Raw genomic sequence first — 20,638 nt, 5'->3', positions numbered from 1 at the left:
CTGCTGCCCATCTGGTGCCGCCAGCTCCGCCAGCTCTGTCATCAACACACCGTATTTAACAACTTCACAGCATCTTCCATGTATTTTGAAGCAGGAAGCAAGGATTGGATGGCCCCAGGGATCAGACATGTGACAGAGCCACACATCCTTTGGTTCCAATCCAGCCCCTGGCTCTGTGCATGGAGCACTTGCTCTGTGCAAGGTGCGGAGCGTCAGCTGCTGAAGTTGCTCCAAGCTGCTTCTCTGAAACCACACCACACATAAATCTCTCTCTCTTGTCCTGCCTCCAGCTTCCACTGCTATTTTTGTTTGCTGGTTGATTGTAGCCTGGCCTGGGAGAGACGTCCATACCAAGGAAATAGTTTCTGGCATCTATAAACACGACTGATAACTCAGCAGGACCTGGAAATGGTAACAACCTTCTGGGGGCTTGTTTTGGGACAAAAAGGAGAGCACATGCAGCAGAGATGATGCTGACAGCTCATGACACTTTATTTTCTGTGGTCTGAGGATGCTCAGAGGCAAACTTACAGTAAATTTTCACAAGAAGCCAAGGACAAGATTGACAGCATCCTCTGTGTCTCACTGGGTGATCAACAGGGCCGAGGTTTTTATAGTAAGTCCTTGCAAAGAGCCACGGGTGTTATTGAAAAAAGGGGGAACAAAGAAGTGCAGGAAATGGTGGATGGGGGAAGTATCCTTGGAGACAAGGTATTTTTCTGTGCTGAACCACTTTAGGAGAGGGAGCCAGCAGCAAGTCTGGAACAGCTGGAGGCAGTAAAGGCCAGGAGCAGGGAACTGAGCACAAAGACCTAAATCTGGGAGGAACAGGATGAATTTACAGACAGGATCACTCTGGTGTGCAGGACTTTCTGGCTGCTGCACGGGATGGGACGTGTTGAGAGCATGTACAGCCTCGTTCCCCAGGTTGTGTAACAGCAGCCTGGGCAAAAGGTGAGGGAATATCCCACATTCATGTCTTGTCTTTGCTAAATATATGTAACTGCCACTCGGTGGCAGTCTGAAAACACCTCGTGTCACACACACAAGCACCTTAGGGCAGGTCCTGGTGTTGCAGCTCAACACTTGCACACGTGTGCACACAGAAACACAGGCAAATTCACACAGCTCATGCCTCAATGTGCTGCTGGGCAGCTCCGCCAGCATCCCACCAATCCCAGTGCTTTCCAGACCCTGCCCTCAGGCTACCATGAGCCAAATCCTGCTTGGTGAGAGAGCAGGAGAGGCACAAGGGTGTGGGGTGAGGACCTTCAAACACTCAGGGAGGGAGAAGTGGTGCAGGCAGGGGAGCTGTGGGATACTCACCGTTCTCTGTGATGATCTGGGGCACCTCTTTGGCAGCTGGTGAGATGCACTGGATCTGACTGCCCACCACCAGGCCATCCATCTCTGAAAGGTCCTCGAAGGTGCAGTTGACTCCTGCTGACAGCTCGGGGACGTTGTAGGTCTCCAAGACCAGCTGCAAGCAAAGATGGAGCGAGAGAAGAAAAGATAGAGAGAAAAAAAAGAAGAGAGAACACTAAGCCAAACAACAGAGCTGGGTCAGCAGGAGAGAATTACACTGGAGAGGTCAGACAAAGAGCCTCTTGCTAGAGAGAGAATCCTCCTTCAACAGAAAGCAGCGATTCAGGAGAGGGGAATCAGTGGAGGGGAAGGGGATGAGATGCCGATGCTGATGCCGACACAAGTGCTTTGTGGCTGTGCAGGGACAGCTGCACTGCATCCCAGTGCTGGCTGGGTCAGTGGAGGGGTGGGGGGAGTGCTCACTATCTGTCATGCAAGTGTCAGGTTAGGCAGGGAGTCTTTGGAGCCAGCAGTGAAGCCCGGGGCGGGGGTGGCCCCAGGGCCCGCGGTTTCTGAGGAAGGTGAACTGCTACTCACAAGAGGCTCTCTGCAGACTCCAGAGAAACTGGAGCGCTCCAGTCTAACTCTCTACGGGCTGCTCTCCCAGCATCAGCAGGTGGGGAGCACTCTGTCACCAAGTTCCTGTGTGAGGAGAGTCTAGTTACAGCCTTCAGTCCACCACAAAACCACTGCTGTCTCTAGAGGCACAGCAAACCTCTCCTGCCCATCCCACCGAAGGAGCAGTTGGCTCTAGGGGACCTGCCATATGTAAAAAAGCCTTGAAGGAGGGACTGACCATGTTTCTAGAGTTCACAGCCTCTGGCATTGCTGTGCCATTGCTCATGGTTGCGGGAGAAGGAATCTCGTGGCTGGTCTCCAGCATGTCCACACTCTGGAGAAGTACCACCATGGTGCCGACTTCCCAGACCAGCCACCGTCCTGCACCACAGCCCTCCATCACTGAGGGTCCTGCTCCACTCACCAGATCATGCCTGAGCACAGGAAGGCATCCCAGGGGACTTCAGCACCTGCTGATGCCCCAGTAATTAGTATAAATTTAGCATTTCTGTGACCAAACACTAGAGCCAACCACTAGACAAAGATGCTCTCCACACTTGCCTCCTCCACGAGCTACCTGAGGCCCCATCTGAGGTGACAGCCACTGAGAGGAGACACAGATGCATGCTGAAGTGTTGTTTCTACCAGCACAAAGAACAGAGGTCAGTCCAGGTGACAAAGCAGGAGAGGATGAGAAGGCAACATAACCCTTACTGCTCCCACACAGTGTTTTCCTCACCTAGGGAAAGGTTGGAGCTGTTTCTTCACACCAGGCAACACCAGGGAGAAAGACTGAGCAGACAGGCCTTAGCCTTGGCTGACATTAAGTCTTTGTGAGAGTAGGTTTTCTTGGTTTTATAGACAATGATCATTTTGGGGCAATGGGAACGGCAATGGGAAAGGTGAATTTTTTGTCTTGGGTGGGGAGTAGGAAGAAGCTTTGGATATCTGGATGGATTTAGCACACAGGCTGAGTCCATTCTCCCAGCTCGTTGACACCCTGCTGGCAATGGAGAAGGGAAAACTGGGCAATGGAGGAGGGAAAACTGTTCTGCTCAGCAAGTTGCTTTCTGAGCACGGATGATGCAGAATGAAGGTGTGCCATGCAGCAGATGACACCAGTGGACAGAGCAGAAGTGCTTGGCCACAAATTCCATGAGCCAGCACACACTCTGAACACACAAGGAGTCCTACATTCCACACTCCTCCTCTGGACCTGCTCCAGTGAGGAAAGCATGGATCCTTGCCCCAGCAAGGAGCCCTTCTCAGAAATCCCAGAGCAGCAGCACTGCACTGAAACAGACTCAGTTAAAATTTTCCAAGCCCCTGTTAGTGCCCAAAATTTAAAAGATTGGCTGACCACGTAATTCTCTGCCTCAGTATCACTGACCCTTTGCCAGAAGCCAAGTGAGATTCCATAAGGATACCACCAGCCATCTGTTTGCTGGTGTTCCCTCCTGGTTTGCCAAGAAACTCTCTGTGGTGACTGGATGAGCTGAGTCACCAGTTTATCTGAGACTGGGCTGAGACTCCCACCACAATATTCATGCACATTTCTGGGCAACAAATAGATTTTGGCAACTTCTGATCCCAGCAGCTCTGGGCTGTCTCACCCTGGGAGTAACCCAGAGGTAAAGGTCTTTTATTCTGTTATCATTTCCAGTCTCCCTGAGCCAGCCAGTCCCCCAGGATTTATTCCAACATGAAAGAATTCAGCAACTACTGAGAGAATAAGAAAAAGAAACCTTGAACTCCCAGAAGAACAAAGAAGTTAAGATGTCTCAGATCAGTTTTGTTTGAAGCCTAGGAAAGTAAAGTCACAGCAAAGTTAAGAGGCTGAAACAAAGCAGCAATGATTGGGCATGCAGGCTTTGAAAGGCTGATTTCATTATCACTGAAATAGTCCCAGCACTCCAAAATCTTCCACCTGGAAGGTGTCTGGCAGCTGCTGCCTGAGCAATTCCATTTGGACCTTTCAGGGTGTGGGGTTAATGATAAACTCACCCAGAGATGGAGCTTTTAGGGCCTGGATTATCAACTTAATTCCAGCCCAAGCTAGTATGGCCAAAATCACAGAGCTCTGGCAGGTTGAATGAAATGGGTCTCTGCCTCCTTCTTGGAGCATGTTGGGATCTCACCACATAAGGTACTGCTGCCACAAGTCAGGAGAGAAACCACAACCTGGTCAGACCTTCAGCAGGAGATTTCCTGCCTTAAGCCCAGGAAATGATCAGGATCATCTGCTCCTCTGCAGCACTCACTGTGTGCCTTCGTTGGGTGCTGACCAAGTAACTCAAGGCCTTAAGGGTGAAACCTTGTGCTGTGGACAGTCACAAGAGACAGCACAAACCTTGGAAGTCTTTGGTTCCTCTGCACAGCGTCCTGCCTCTCTGCTCTGCTGTCCATACTGTGCTGGAGCTGCAGCAGGGTGGAGGTTTTAGTGGCTTAGAAGGAGATGTTTCCAACCAAGATGATGGGAACCTGGAGCTCACTGGTACCCCTCATTTGTCTTTCTTCTAGGATGCAATTTCCAACCATAATAATGTTCCTTGGGCTAAAGGCATAAACTGTCCCAGGGAAGGAAAAAGCAACACTGGCTGCACACAGCACCTGCAGGGCACAGAATCCCTTCAGACCTTCCCTGAGCTGCTCACAGTAAACAGGGAAGACTATTTCTAGTTCCTTCCTAGACTTCTAGACAGGGGATAACCAAAGCCTCCCATGGCAAATCTTTCTCTGTGCCAGAAAGGAAGTTACTGGTCTCTGGAGAACCTCTTGCATCAAGCTGCCGGTCCTTCCCTGGATCCAGGTGGCACACACCTGGGTCTGTCACACTGCATGGGCAGATTAGACTCGAGGGGCAGGGGGCAGGGATTAGCATTCCTCACCAAAACGTTGTACTGGGACACGGAGATGTTGTTGGGATGCACGGTGAGCCGGACGCACTGCTTCATCTCCGAGGCGAATCTCCGCGGCTCGCTGGAGCGCTCGCACCGCTCCTTCCTCGTGCACCTGGGGAAACGGGGACAGAGAGGGACAGGGGGTGACGGGCTGAAGGGTTGGGAATGTCTTATGCGTTGTCAAAATCGGGGAAAGGCTTTTTGTCAAGCTGCAAGGAAGCGACTGCGACCATCGAAGCACCCGCCCCCCCGCCACCACCAATGCCTCCTGACTGGAATTTGGATTGTGACTGGGGACTTGAGGTGAGACTGCTGTCTAATCATCTCAGCTCTGAGGAGAAGAAAACAAGGCCCAGGGGGTGGTGGAGGAGAAGGGTTTTGGGGGTGTGATAGTGAAATCCCTCCACACCAAACCAAAGGAGTAACCCCTTGCTCCGGAAGGGCCATGTACACATGGGACATTCACCTGAGAGGCAGCTGAGTAGGGTCATAAACCATCAAAGACCCCCAAAGCGCCCCCCAGACTCATTCTTGAGGCCTCCCACCACCAGAGGACTGCCTGTCACAAGAGACTGCAAAGCTTCACCCCCCCACCAGGGGGTTATTAATCCAGTGGACTCTGGTTTTTGGGACCATCACCACCAAGAAGACCAGAAGAACCAGACCCACAGGATGCCACCGGGTTACATGGAGTGGTGATATATTTTCTATTTAAATCTCTGTCTCTGTCATTCCATTTCTTCTCCTCCTCATCCCTTGTTCTTATTTTTTTCCATCTCTCTTTCTCTGTCTCACATTTACCATTAAATAAAACCCCATAGTTTACTGACTTTGGCATTTGGTCTCATTTGTACCTTAATTCAGGCAGAGGCATTTCTAATAGTTTTAATAACTGGATCATAACACAGGGTTAACACAGAGTCAGGCTGGGAGGGTGAGGACAACCCTGGGATATGGGAGGAGCAATAGCTTTGGGTGGAAAGTCAGCTCTGTACTCTTTGGGACTGCACCAGATGGGCAACTCATGTCCTGGAGCGCTCCAATTCATAGAATCATAGTCAAAGGATATCCTGAGTTGGAAGAGACCCACAAGGATCATCAAATCCAACTCCTGGCCTTTCAAAAGGACAACCCCAAGAATCCCACCATGTCCCTGAGAGTGCTGACTCCTGTGCCAGCAGGCATGGGATTGCTCAGCAGGCTGGGGAGTTGCAAGGACACCGTGAAAAGAGGGAGGGTGATGGGTGAAAGCCCCAGCGGCTACAGCATAACCTTCCCTTGGCCAAACCCACAGCCCTGAAAACTCTCTTGCTGAAGGGCAGTGGGACATCTTAGGCAGGGATGTCCTTGTAGAGAAGCTGCTTTTTGGCCCTGCTGAGAATGCTCCACTCCTGTGGTACCTCTGGGCTGCTGGCCCCTCTGTTGAGAGGATGGGGCCACGCTCCAAGCCATTGCCCAGCAGCTGCTAAATAGTCCCTGCAGACTAAGGAGCTTTTGGTATCTGTTTTGAAAATGCCTGACTAGAAGTGCTGAGGGTTGAAACTGAAAACTTCTGGTGTTCCCAATTAGAGGCAGTTCAGCAAGAGAGGTGGGTGCACACACCTGGGCTGCAAAGACCCTCAGAGCTCACACCACCAACTCACTGCTGGTGCTTTCAGTCCTCTCACTGCCTCTCTTCTCACCTCTCTGGTGTAAACACAAGCCCAGCCATGTGAATTAGTAGCTTTTTGCCCTGTTTCCATCCAGCTCTGCGTTTGCTTAAAGTGAACCACGTCTGTATTTCACCCCACATGCACTGCCCAAGGCCATTGCTCCAAGGGAGGTGTCTGCCTGGAAATCCGTGGGGTTAATCCAAAAGGACAGCTCCAACTGCATGCCAATTACCTTCTGCCATTAAGTTAATGTTATGGACTTGCAAAGGGTGTCTTCAATGGATTTTGTTATTAGCAATTCTATTACCCCCCATTAAAATCAGCTATAAAGACTAAGTGTGGCTGTTAAATTATTCACCTGCTCCCAGACTTCAGTTTTAGTTGTGAGAGCACGTGGGGGCTGCTGGAGCTGTAGCTCCAAGATCACCCCTCAATGTCTTTGTTCCCTGGAGAAGAGACTGCACCTACCTGGGGATTTGCAGATAAGGACCCATGGAAACACGTGCAAAAAACCCCTCAATATATGGGTAACCATAATATTAAAAATCTTGGGATGACCTAAAACTTTAGGGCTTGGCTTCTCTCTGGTGTCTGACACCAGATAAAATGAACACCCCAACTTCAAACTCCAATTTCTCCATCTTTCTGGTAGAGGAAAGCTGTGCATTTCCAGAGGCAGGAGTCATGAAAGGAGATCTCTGCCATTCTCAGCACACTCTGGGTTTGCTCTGCAGGTCTGAGAGAGCAAGAGCAGCATTGCAGCTCCTGCTCTCTGTTCCCCAGGAGCCTTCATCCCATTAACTCTCCTGTAGTGCCTCCACATGCTGGATCAGGAATTTTAAGCGGGTATTCTCCAGAGGGTTGGACCAATATCTGATTAACTGCCCCCAAAAATTGTGAGTCCCCTATGGTGGCATGAAAGCCAAGTGGCAAAATGCTGACCTGAGATTTTTCTAAGCACTTCCATAAAACAAACAGCCACAGCAATCCCATGAAAGCTCTGCAGGGTGTGGGAATTCTTCTCCTGAGAGCAGCCTGGAAGGAAAACCCTTTTTGGTCTTGTGAACACACAAGCACCCAAATTGTTCAAGATGTCCTTCTACCTCCCTTTCATTTCCTCCACCTGTAGCACGACAGAAATATCTGGATTTTCTAAAATTTAATGGGCAGATACCCAGGCTCAGTTCAAGTCTATGGATGTAGATTAATCATCTAGGAATAAGGTTTGTATTCCTAATCCCATCACTGAGCAGGAATATAATAATCCACATTTTAACTTGCTGTTTACAGGTTATACACATTTAAGACATGTAACTTTTGAGACCAAGAATTCACTCTATATTTGATTGATGTGTCTTGAAGCCTTAATATCTTGAAGCCTTAATATTTTCCCATCCAAATAATAATGAAATTATGAAAAACCAAACTAAGCCTGGTTTTAATAAAATGTTAAAGTTGCAGTGTCAGGGTCTCAGGAATTAGGGACAGCCAGACTGAAAGGAGCTTCTGCACTTCCAATTCTTCTCCCTGCACTCCCACACTGAAAGCTGGACTTTAATTAGAGGATCACAGGTTATTATTCCTTTCTTCCACGGTGACCTCAATTCTTCCACTTCCCAACTTTTGACTTCAACTCTGTGACTTTTTCAATGGTATTTCTCAATTTAAAAAACCCCAAAACACCCAACTGTGCCTGTGCTTGAGTCTGATGATGGAGGAGTTCTGCCCAGCTGGCTCTGGGTCACCAGCAGGGTTCAGGCTCCGGGGTCAACATCACAGCAACATAATTCCCCCAGGGAACTGATCCCAGCTGCTGCTGAAATCAAGACTAAAGGAATGCAGCTGCCTGCCAGTGAGTTTTGCAGGTTTGCCCATGCAGGAGAGAGGGATGAGGGCTCTTCTTCAGAGCCTTGTCCCCGTGGTCTCTGCATCTCCTCCTTGAACACCTTCTCTATCCTGAGCTGGAGCAGAAGGAGCATCCTGTGGGTTGACACACCACACTCTCCCAAGGTGTGTGCCCAGCACCTGCAGCTGAGGTTCCTCAGAGGCAAAACGTGGTGGATTTTCTCTGTGGTGGATTACCCTGAAGGAGGGAGGATTTAGGCTGGGTATTGGGAAGACGTTTTTTGCTCAGAGAGAGGTGGGGCACTGGCACAGGTTGCCCAGGGAAGTTGCTGATGCCACATTCCTGGAAGTGTCCCAGGCCAGGCTGGACAGGGCTTGGAGCCACCTGGGCTAGTGGAAGTTGTCCCCGACCATGGCAGGAGGGTGGAAGGAGATGATCTTTAAGGTCTCTTCCAACCCAAACCATTCTATAATTCTGTGATTCAGGGGGGCACAAAAAGGTACCTGTCATAAAGCTTCCAGCCTTCCTCTGTGCTGCCAAAAATGTTCTGCCCTCCCCCAAGAGTGGGGTGAGAAAGCAGAGAAAATTGTTTCAGCGTGTGCAGAGCAAAGTGCTGCCCTCCAGCACCAATCCCAAATCCCTGAGTGGTGGAGGCTGAGATGCAGAAACAAATGTGACAAAGCACCCAACTGCTGAAGGCACTGCCCAGAGGGGACACTGCAGCCCCACAAGTGCAGCAAACTGTAAATAAAGGCAAAAGGGACTTTTAATAAATAAGTACCTCCAGACACAAGTGCCCCCCTCATGAAAGTGGTCACCTGAGCTGTCAGTGCTCAGACTGTGAGAGGGGTAATGAAATATCCCGATCCCAGCTCATCATTCCTGTTGTCTCTGTGGAGGGTCAGGGTGTATTTTGGGCTCTGGGAGATTCCTGTGACTCTGCTCTGCTCTCATCTGGTGCGTCTACCATGGTTCATGAAGAAAAAAATACCTTGTACTGCCAATAACTGTTTTGCTTTAATAAAATCCCCGTAGCTGCAACAAGCTGGGGATGTCAACGTGCAGAGATCACTTCCTGTGCCATACACCCTAATTCCCTGCTATTCATGCTATAATTACCTGATGTGTAACTCCCACCCAGTGGCATCACATTACACTTAAGGCACCTAAAAGAGCATTTCCCACTCCTGAACTTATTTGAATAAGATTATGGTGCAGACACTGCACTTCTCTGTGTGTCTTAATAGCAGCTGCTATTTCATTACCAGCTGTTTCTCTCACAATTCCAAGTGTCCTGCTTTGTCCAAAACTATTAGTATGAACACTAAGAAGCTGGTCCTACCACTGAACCATGAGGAATGTTATTTCCTCCTCATCTCCCACTAAGAATAAATCCTGCTAACACTAACCCTCTGTTCACCAGCCACTACCCAATTATTTTAATAATGTTAAATTAATGCTCTGTGCTTCTACAGGGTCTCTCATCCGAGGATCTCCAAGGGCTTTGCCTGGAGCTAATTAAGCTTCATGATACCTCAGTGAGGTTGGAATATTACCAGGCAGAGACAGGAAAGTGAGGCACAGACGTGGCTGTGCCAGGGAGCAGAGCAATTCCCAGGTCTCCTGAGGATGAGATGAAGGTCCTGGTTTGGTGCCCAAGAGATCATGTCTTAATCCCAAGGACCTAGAGCAACTTGCAGGAGCAAACACAGGCCCGAAGAGGAACCTGGTGCTGTTCCACCTTTGCAGTGAGATGGTTCTTTTGCCTTGCCAGGGCTTGGTCAAGGCAAGTCCTGACTCACTCCACCACCTCCAGGATTTGTCCCTAAATGTCCAAAGTTAGAAGGGTTAATCTGGAGCCCAGAAATCTTTGGAGAGGTTCAACACAGACACAAGAGCTCCGTGCACCTGGATAGACCAGGTACAAGAAGGATTGGGTGGGGTACATCTCCATGTGCAAGATCTTTGCTTTCCCTATAAACAGTATGGAAAATGGATCATCCCACTGCAGGGCTGCCAGCTGGGGCTCTGGGCAACCTGGTCTAGTGGAAGGTGTCTCTGCCCATGGCAGGGGGTTGGAACTGAATGGTCTTTAGGGTCTCTTCCAACCCAAACCCTTCTGTGATTCTAAGGCCACAGACATTCTTTTACCTGCCTTTGCCTCTCAGTGAAGACACATCTCCATCATCTTGTTGTAGGAGAAAAAAACCTAAATTAATACCCTGAGCTCCCACACATAAAGCTCCCTAACACCCAAAAATATGACTTTCATTTTTCAATCTGACCTCTTTTTGGCTGAATCTTTTGGCCCCAACCTAGTGGAGCCCTGATCCTTGCTGCCCCCTCACCACCTGGGCTCTGGGCTAATGGGGGTAAAGTGGCTGGGAACAAAACATCTGCAGGGGGTGGAGACTGGGTCAGGAAGCTGAAGGTGGAAGGAAGATGTCTTCTGTCTATGCAGAAGGCAGGAACAGGGAGAAAATTGGGGGACAGATGCTGTTTGCACAAAGAAGGGAGCAGGGGGGTTGCAAGTGCTGATTGAGGTCACAGAATCACACAATGGTTTGGGCTGGAAGGGACCTGAAAGATCATCTCATTCTACCCCCCTGCCATGGGCAGGGACACTTTCCACTATCCCAGGTTGCTCCAAAACTCATCCAACCTACCCTTGGACACTTCCAGGGATGGGGCAGCCACAGCTTTTCTGGGCAACCTGTGCCAGGACCTCCTCACCCTCACAGACAAGAATTTCTTCCTGATATCTCATCTAAATCTACTCTCCTTCAGTTTAAGGCTATTCCCCCTCGTCCTGTCACTCCAGGCCTTGTCCCCAGTCCCTCTCTGGCTCTCCTGGAGCCCCTTTAGGCCCTGGAAGGGGCTCTCAGGTCTCCCTGGAGCCTTCTCTTCTCCAGGTGAACCCCCCCCAGCTCTCCCAGCCTGACTCCACAGGTCAGATCATCCCCCATGGGAGCAGTGGGGTGGCACAAGTGCCTCCAAGGGGGATATTTCTCTGCCTCTCACACTTCTAGGCCATCCCTCCACTCCATCACTACCTGAAATGCCTGAGTTTGCTTTGGGTGGCTCCTGATTTCTTAGCAGAAGGGAACCAGAGGAAGGTTGGCAGAGCTGCAGATGCTCTTCAGACCTGAGCCAGAGCATCCCTGCAGGCCCCATTTCTCACAGCAGGATGGAGAGATGCTGCACAGAGGGCTCTGGAGACCAAATCTCTGGAGCCATTCATTACCCAAACTACTCTCCAGTCCCATGAGCCTTGAGCTTTTCCCTTTCTCACACCTGCCAGTGAGGCAGCCACTTGTGATAATCCTGGGGGAGAAAGCCAAGGGGGGAGTTTCCCTGTCTCTTTTTTGTATTTTATTTTCCTTTTTTTTTTTTGGTAGAAATAATGCAGTCTGAAAACCAGCACATAGTCCTGATGGAGCCTTTCTTGTTCATAACTGTTGAAAAAGGAGACTTGGATTCTCTTTCCTTTTTCTTTCCCATAATTTCTCCAGAAGCAGACTAAAATATCCGAAATTTTTAATATGAGAGACCAAAAAAAAAAAAAAAAAATCAGTTTTCTGGCAATGGAAAAGGTCTTATCTGCAAGTTTGCTAATTAATAACAAATTTCAAGACAAAAGAGTGGTGATTGGATCTGACCAGAAATTCCTGCTCAGAACAGAGCATTTGGGTTTGTTTTTTTTTTTCCCAAATGGCAATTAGCACACTACGAAAAATTTTAATGCAGGAAGTAATACCATAAAAAATAAATTTCTAGAACTAAATTATAAAGAAATTAATCCCTTTTGGAGAAGCCTCCCCACTTGATGCACAGCAATTTTCTTTTGGCTGCTTTTGCATTTCAAGGCTCATTGTGGCCACTCAGGTGGGTTTGTAGGGAAGAAGAGGGACACCTGTGCTTGATGGCAAAGCTGAGAGACAGCCCAGTGGTTTGGGTGACACCCTTCCACCTCTCCTAAACAGGTATTTTTCCAGCATCACTGTTTTGCAAAAGGGTTTGACATTTCAGCTTCCCTTTCTGATTCCAAAAACGGTGACATTTCCCTCGGGGGATAAATTCTCTCACCCTTGGATTGAATCACTCCGGCCACCCCTTCCTTCCACCTTCCCTCCAGTGCTGGGAGTGGCAGGTGGGATTCACAGCAGCAAGGGGAGGTCTCCGGGGCAGGATGGGATATTTTGATGGGATGGCACCCCCATTTTCATCCCCAACCTATTCATTCCTAGGCATTTTGTGGTGTAGGGTCACTCTTGCTGGGTTCCTCAGCTTCTGCAAGATGGACATGTTGCCTCATCCCACTCCTCACCTCTTCCCAGTTGTGTGTTTTTAGCTCAGGCACAATTCCCATTTTTTCTCACCTCTCTCTAGCTCTTCCCCTTAAAATTCACCCTGTGACCTTCTTTTCTCCTCAAATTATCTGTCTGCCTCCTTCACTCTTATCACCACCTCCAATGGTCTCCTTATCCCGGTATATTGGATAGATAAATCCAAGAAGAAAATTCAGGAGGAAGATAGAGAGGATGACAGGAAACTCTCAGAAAAATCTGATTTAGGTGTCAGTTTGAGGACCCTGACTAGCCCAAATGGTCCTATCTGTTGTGGAACAAGACAGGTTAAGACAAAATGATTTTCCATTTCTTCCATCTCTTCATCTCCAAGGGGAAATCTGAGATTTCCCAGCCCAGCCAGAGCCCACAGTGAGGTGGCTGTTCCAGCAGGTGCCTGGCAAGAGTCAAACTGAACAGGGTCCTGCATCCCCAGCTCAGTCCAGACCAACAAACTGGGAATCTGAAATCTAGCAGAGGGTGCAGGCACAGCCCAGCAGCAGCTTTCCTTGTCCCCAAAGGGAAGGATGACTTGTGGCTGCCTCATCTCTGGAAGTGTCCAAGGCCAGGTTGGAGGGGGCTTGGAGTAACCTGGGATAGTGGAAGGTGTCCCTGCCCATGGCAGGGGGTTGGAATCTGATGATCGTTAAGGTCCCTTCCAACCCAGGCCATTCCACAATTCCGACAAAACGAATTAACAGAAAGAACGGCTGTTCCTTAAAGCCTTTGATCTTGTACCACACCAGCATTTTTGTCCTGGGAAAAGCTTGAGCAGGTTCAGAGCCTGGTGAAAGGGAGACTTGTGGCATCACTGCAGCAATGTGGGTTTCCCTCTCTCTACACAAAGCCAGGAGTTTATGGCAGTGGGTCCCATTTCCCAAACAGCAGTGAGCTGATATCCCACCAGTGTCCCAATCCACCTTCACATCCATCACCCAAGAGTCCCTGTTCCTGCTCGGAGGCAGGAGGGGATGTGTTTCCTTGAAGACCAGGTGGGTCTGAGATGCCTTTTGCGAGGTGATCAGCAGAGGGAGCTCGGTGGAAGCCAAGAGCAAATCCTCAAATGGCATTTTTATCCAGGACTGGGGACAGGAGTCCGGGAAAGGGACTGCAGGACACAGAGATCCGTGGCTCTGGGAGGCTCTAGAGATCTGAATCATCTGGTTTTGATGCTCTGAATCAGTCTCATTAGTCTGGTCCTTCTTTCAGGATGAGATCCAACATGACAGCTTCATTTTTTATTGGGGAAAAGCATTTGATTTCCCAGTTGGAAAGAAGGGTGAGACAAGAACAGAGCAATTAAAGGAATCTGGGGATGGAATAAGAGGCTTGTTTTGCCAAAGTCTGGCCAACATGCAGAGCCAGCTTTGTGTCTCCTGAGATGGCTTTATCACCAGGGGGGAGCAAGGCTGGGGAAGGAGGGAGCAGCTGAAATTTGCCTTTCCCTCTGCTGGAGCCAAAGCAATTTTCTGGCCAGAGCCAGGAAAAGGGAGAAGATTCAGTCCCACTCACATGTAAAGTTTAAGGTCAGTTTTAGCAATGTTTTGACATTTCCAGGCTCCCCCGGGGTCCTAAGAATAGGAATGCCATAAATGTCGAGACTCAGACATAATTGACCTTAAACTTTATCTGGTCATGTGGAGAATACCCCACTCCCTCCCTGTCTTCTCCTTCCGGTCTCCAGGTTGCCCAGAGCACAGCTGGAATTTCGCTTTCCCTGGCATCAGGGAGTTAAATTTTACCCACTGCCCAAGATACTCCATTCTGGACGGAAGGGCAGGAGATGCTACAGGAAAAGGTACAAATTTGAGCCGAGATAATGCACAGGATCATTCCTGGGAAACCTGTGCTGGCAGTGAGAGGAGGGAATTTTTTTCAGCAAATTCATATGGTCCTGAGGAAGGAGTTGGATCCTTGTTTTCATCTTTAACTACAAACAGGCTCATCTCCCAAAAACCTGCTCTTTGGACATCAAAGATGAGCTGGGGAAAGGGGGAAGTAGAAGCAGTGGGGTTTTTAACGGGTGGCATTTGTAAATCAAGAGATCTGGGGATTCTTCCAAAGAGACATGGAAGAGGTAACTCAAGAAAGCTGAAATTCACTCTTTGGAGCTTTACCTCTCTCCAGGGCAATTTTTCAAGCCACAGAAAGTTTCAGACCATTAACCAAAGCTCACCCCCAATATCCCAGCAGGGCAGCACTGGGGAGAAAAGACCAGAAGTCCATCCTTGTTCTTGGGCTGCAGTTCAGGGAGGGAAACGTTTCCCTGCCAGAGCTGCCTCTTCCCACTTGCCTCCTGCTCCCACCACCACCCTGTCACTTGGCCAAGCAGAGGGAGGCTGCTAATTGCTCTGCCTGCTAATCTATTCTAATGCATGGTAATAGAAGCCGAGTTTCTGCCCTGATAACCCTCCCGGTTTATGCAGCAGAACGACAATTCCCCCCCACCCGTCCCTTATCTCTGTCCCCAGGTGGGCTCCTCCCTCCATCCCCACAATTGTCTGAGCCCACCCCCGGAGCCCCACTGGGCGTGGGTGCAAGGGATTTACTTCTCCAACTCCCGCCCTACAAAGCCAAACACTCCATAAACAGCATCCCCCACACACACACACACCCCGCTTTGGGGGATTTCACTCCCCTTCCCCTCGCCCCCCTCCCCAAGTTTTCCAGAGCTGCGGCCGTGCTAATCTTGCCTGGGGGAGGCTGGGTTGGTGCATCAAATGCAACCTGCTCCTCAGCCCCAGCGTGTGAACAAAGGGTCAGAGGTGGCCCCAAGGACCAGCCCGGCTCGTGCATGGCTGGGGTGCAGCCACGGACAAGCGATTTGTGTGGACACACCTTTGTGCCTCCGCTGGTGGATGGATCCCTGATGAGCTGTTTTGATGGCTCATTCAAGCCTGAGATGAACGGGAGCATTTCGCATGCAAATCCCTGGAAACCCGGAGCCCTTGTCCAATGAAGAACTGGAAATCGTTTGCTGGCTCAAGGGGAGGAGAGTGTGGAAATGAGAGAAGGGGTCTGTGGAAGGTGATGCTGAAATCACCCCTCAGCTGGGTGTGTTCAGCATGACAGACAGGCCATGTTCCTCCAGGAATCACAGACTCATGGAAAGGCTTGAATTGGAAGGAACTTTAAAAATTATCCTGTTCCAAAACCCCTGTCATGGGCAGGGACACCTTCCACTAGCCCAGGTTGCTCCAAGCCCTGTCCAACCTGACCTTGAACACTTCCAGGGATGGGGCAGCCACAGCTTCTGTGGGAAACCTGTGCCAGGGCCTCACCACTCTCATAGTCAAGAATTTCTTCCTAATATCTAATCCTAAATCGTTCCCTGTTGTAGAAGCAACCTGAAAAAAAGCCATCCTACCTGTTTGACATGTGGGAGGACCGGTATCACCTGCCTCCATCCACTGACCTTTTCCAACCTCCTGCAGGGGTCAAAGACACGAGGAAAGAATGTCTCTGAAGCTGCAGGGCCTCTGCTTTGCTGCCCCTTAAATCACAGCCCTCCAAGGCCTTTTGCTGCTGAACTAACCAGCCACAATATGAGCCTGGTAGCTTAAAGCAGGAGGAGAAACTCAGAGCACAAAATAACAAGCAGGAGGAAGAACTGCAGCCAAAGGCAGCTGGTGCAGAGCACTGAGGTGGTCCATGAGAAAGAAATCACAGGAATCTGCCTGGAATCTGCTTTCTGCCACTTGCCTATAACAGATTGAGCTTCAAATGAAGATGGAAAAACCCCTGAAGACTCAGCTGAAGGCTACCTGAGTAATACAAGCTTCTGTCCCCGAGGAGGCAGGAAAATAACTTTCCCCGCGCTGAATTCACTTACAGCCATTTGAAAGAAAATTAAAAAAGAAGAAAGCGAGAGAAAGGGAACAAAGTTGCCAGATAAGGCAAGTAATTAATGAACAAAATTACTTTTCCCAGAGAGCATCCTATCATGGTGCTTCCTATTCATGCTAATAATATTTGTGAGTGTCTTCCCCAGAACCTGGGCTGATAACACCTACGCTCTGCCGTGCTCCTACATGCTCTCCTCTGCAAGGGCTGAGGCAAAGAATTTGTTCAAAGGGGCTGAAGTTCTTTGTTCATGGCCTGATTCAGAACATCAGCCCTGAATTCTTCGTGGGAGCTTCTCTAGAGTAACTCCTAAGAAATTAGTTTGGTTATTTCCCTGTCGCTGCAGCCTAAATGCCAAATATCTGTTGGGAAAGATGATGGGAGGTGCCCATGCCTTCAGAGAGGTGAAATTTGGAGTGTGCTGCTCAGAAATCAGGGCTAATCCCAGCCAGTGGTCCTGAGGCCGCCTCAGGGATCACTGCCAAGGCTGCAGTGAGACCTGGAAGTCCAATGAAAAGGGAGAGTTTGGTGCCACTTCACCCTTGTCTCTTAAAGGTCAAACAGGGCAGGAAAACTGCACACAAGGAGCACAACATCCATGTCCAAAGAGGTTAGCTGGGAGGTTGGGGAGCCATGGGAATACACTGTAAGGGGTCCCCCACTTCTACAGATCCTGAATCACTGCCAGGCTCAGCCAGCATGTCATTAATTGCTCTTTTGCTGCTGGCAGCTGCTGTCCTGACTTGGGGAAGCACAGCAAGAAACAGAGAAAACATTTCCACAGGACAGACAGATCTTGATCCAAATCTTGATCCCTCACCTCCAGAAACCCCTTGCCCCAAGCAGTTTTACCCAGAAAGGTGCAGGGCATAGAGAACCCCACAGAGTTTCTCAAACCACACTCTCCCACAACTTTTGACCTTCACCAATGTCTCCTTTTTCATGTCACTGTTCAGCTCCTTCCCTTTCCTCCTCCTCCTCCTGCCCACGTGCCTCCATCCATCTGCCCATGTCCCCCAGCAGCAGAAACAACATGTGCTGTGACTCTGGTTATTTGTTGCTGGCAGAGACAGTTCCTCCCTCCAGCTCCAAACTTTCCCCGTGCTCTGCAGCAGCACAATTAGCAGCCAGAAAAACCACAGGATAGCACAGAAAGAATTACATTAAGTCCCCATTACATGCAGACCTCGAAAGGGAGGTCTCCAGCTGCCCCGCAGCTCTGGTTTAAGAGGAGAGACTCTGGGCAGCAAATTAAGTCTCACTGGGAAAAATAAGCCAAGGAACCTCTTAGCCCAGGCTTGGCTTTCTCTGTGAGGTGGGATTTGCTGCCTGAAGAAGGCAGGCACCCATGGAATTCCATCAGCTCCCCTCCCTCAGGAGTCTGAAGCTCCTAATCCATCTCTAAGGTGGAAGCATGGAAAGCAAGGGAAAAGTATGGGCTGAGCTGGATGTGCAGCCTTCAACAGGTGAACTGTGTCAGAGATGAGAAGTAAAGGAGAAAATGTGTTGACATGGTGGTTTTCAGACCCTCACATGGTGGATGCACAGGTTTTTGGTCAGAGCTAGAGCCTCCCAACCACTTAAGTCAGCATTTCATCCCAACTCTGACAAAAATAACAATTAAAAAGCTGCTCAAAGTATCCCTCATCCAGATTTTAACAGCTCAGCCTTCTAGGAAAGGGAAATTGGGGGACAGAATAACAAGAGGAAAAATAGAGCAAGAAGGATTTTAATTTTAGTCTCTGCCCAAGCTAAAAAGTCAGAGAACAAGCTGAGTTCCTCTCTTCTTAAGCCTCTTCTCTCTGCTGAAGACTAAGGGCTACATCAGGCAGCCTGAGCTCCCTCACAGTGGTTGCTGAGCCACCAAGGAGAGCAAGCTGGCTCTGCAGAGAGATCTGGAGCTGAGGGAGGATCCACCCAGAGCCAAACCACGAGAAACAGAAGGACCAGGAGTCAGAAAACCCTAAAAATTATCCTTTCTCCATCCCTCTGGTACTTTAAACATACAGCCAAAAGACCCTTAGGAATTATTCTCCAGCTCCTAGTCTGGTTTAGGACACCCTGCTGAGCCTGTCCCTTGCTCTGGAAAGCACTCCCTGACCCCAGGCTTCACCAGGGATCCCAGCTAACATTCCAGCTGCAAGGAAAATGCCATTGGCATGTGATGTATGAATTTCCTCTCATCTGTGCATGGCTGGAAGGGATGAGTTAAACACTGAAAAATTGCTGTGCTGTGTGAGTGACCTCCAGCAGGCCAGGCTGTCAGGGGCACAGCACCAGAGCCATCCATTATACATTCCAGGTGTCCGTCTCCCATACTCATTTCCTAGTTTCCTTCCCTTTAAAAGCACATAATTTCTGGAGAAAGCTTGCATGGTGCTGCTCACTGGAAACTTCTGGGAATGCTGGGGGAGCCAAATAGCCAAATTGCACTGGTGGATGTGATGGCAGCGACTTTGGGAAGGTGTTATTCCTTCTGGCTGAACAGTGCACAGCAGTGCTACAACACAGGCTGGGATAGCATGGATCCAGTGTGGGAAGGTGGTTGGAAAAGGCTGGGAAGGAGGAAAGAATTCAAGTCCAGCTTCATGATGTTGTCTTTCATGCACAATCCACCCATATAAGGTATTTTCTCCCAGCATGATAATTTGTGATGGACAGGAGTCCAACTGAGGGGCCCTGAGGGGCTAATGAGTCCTGATAGATTTGAGGTCCTTCAGGATCAATATCCTAGCCAGAATCCTGGATTCAAATTATCCATCTTATGGGTTGGTGACAGGCCTCGGGTTTTTAGTTGCATCTCCCACTTTTTAGTCTCTTCTCCCAGATAACAGTTGATAGGACAAGAAGAACTGGCCTCAAGTTTAACCAGGAGAGTTTCAGGCTCAATATTAGGAAAAATTTCTTCACTGAAAGTGTGGTTAAGCATTGGAACAGGCTTTCCAGGGAACTGGTGGAGGCACCACCCCTGGAACTGTTCAAAAAATGAGTGGATGTGGCCCTTGGCTTTATGGCTTAGTGGGCATGGGGGTATTCAGTCAAAGGTTGGATTTGATGATCTTGGAGGTATTTTCCAGCCTTAATGATTCTATGATGTCCCAGCATTGGAGAAGCCTTGGACCAGAGTTTATACTGCAGATATGTCCTCGGGAGCTGGACTGGCAGATCCAGGACACAAAGGGTGCTTGGTGCAGGCTCTGACCCACCCTTTCCCCTGCCCCTTTCCCTGTGTATCCCTCCCCACAGCCCGGGGTGTTAAGTGTCATTTGAATCAGGTGCTGTGCATGAGGTGCAGGTGTTATTATTCACACCACTGGTTCCAATGAGATTATCCAGTCTAATGGAGCAGCTTGCATGGACCTCCTCTAAGCCTGAATTTTCACTGTCAGAGAATCCCCAGTCAAGTGGAAAATTAGAAGGAGAAGGGAAGAGAAGGTTGTGGAGGGGAGAAGGGGGGGTGTGTGTGATTAAGTTCTCCAGAAATTAATTCATAACTAGAGAGATGGAAATAATAACTCCCCAAGCCCATGGACAATCCCCAGCAAACACATTTCAATTTGGAAGCCCAGCTTTGCTGCCATTGCATCGTTTGCTTTCTGGCTCCTGCTGCTTCACTGATTTAATTTTCCACCCAAGGTGTTGACTTTGTCCTGGAATTGTGGTTCCTGCTTTCTCCCTGCCAAGGTTGGAGCAGCTCAGAGCTCCCTCACTACCCCTGGTCACCCAACCTGCAATGCCTGGTGTTGGGCAGGTCCAGTGGAGAGCACTGGATAGAAGGGAGGGTAGAGCTGCAGTAACACCCTGGGGGAGAGACATGAGGAAAGGAAAGGGTGGGAAATAAAAGGAGGAAAGGAAGGAGCTCACTTTTTAGTTTTCTTTCAATTATTTTTTTTTTCCCCACAGGAATGGATTCCAGCACTCAATAAGTTCAAAATATTCATGTCTCTTGGGTGTATTGTGATCCCCCATACTGTCCAAGGGCAGGATTTGGTCAAAGCCTCTAGACTGTCAAAGCTGTTGGGTGAAGCAGCTTCCAGGCACAGTTGGATATTCAATTCAGAGACATCAGGGCTTGTCTCCTCAGTGATAGACAGAGAAGCTTTGTCCCCAGTTGTCAGAGTGCAGGTT

At 49.3% G+C, this 20,638-nt stretch overlaps 1 protein-coding gene across 1 annotated transcript in view; it reads right to left on the bottom strand.

Annotated features, from left to right (window-relative positions):
- The window catches only part of PLXNA4 (plexin A4), a 420,427-nt gene that overhangs the window by 109,013 nt on the left and 290,776 nt on the right, over positions 1-20,638 (bottom strand). Inside the window, exons 5-6 of the mRNA XM_039379236.1 lie at positions 4,812-4,935; positions 1,327-1,480 (exon numbers count right to left, since the gene is read on the bottom strand). Of these exons, the coding sequence (XP_039235170.1) occupies positions 1,327-1,480; positions 4,812-4,935 (278 nt within the window). The remainder of the gene's footprint in view (positions 1-1,326; positions 1,481-4,811; positions 4,936-20,638) is intronic.

The sequence above is a fragment of the Pipra filicauda genome, unplaced genomic scaffold (genome assembly GCF_003945595.2).
Source record: "Pipra filicauda isolate LSUMZ 115617 unplaced genomic scaffold, ASM394559v2 scaffold160_size1671714_pilon, whole genome shotgun sequence".
NCBI classification, from domain to species: domain Eukaryota; kingdom Metazoa; phylum Chordata; class Aves; order Passeriformes; family Pipridae; genus Pipra; species Pipra filicauda.
Note: the sequence above shows the minus strand (reverse complement) of the source record. Positions and strands in the feature narration are given on the sequence as shown.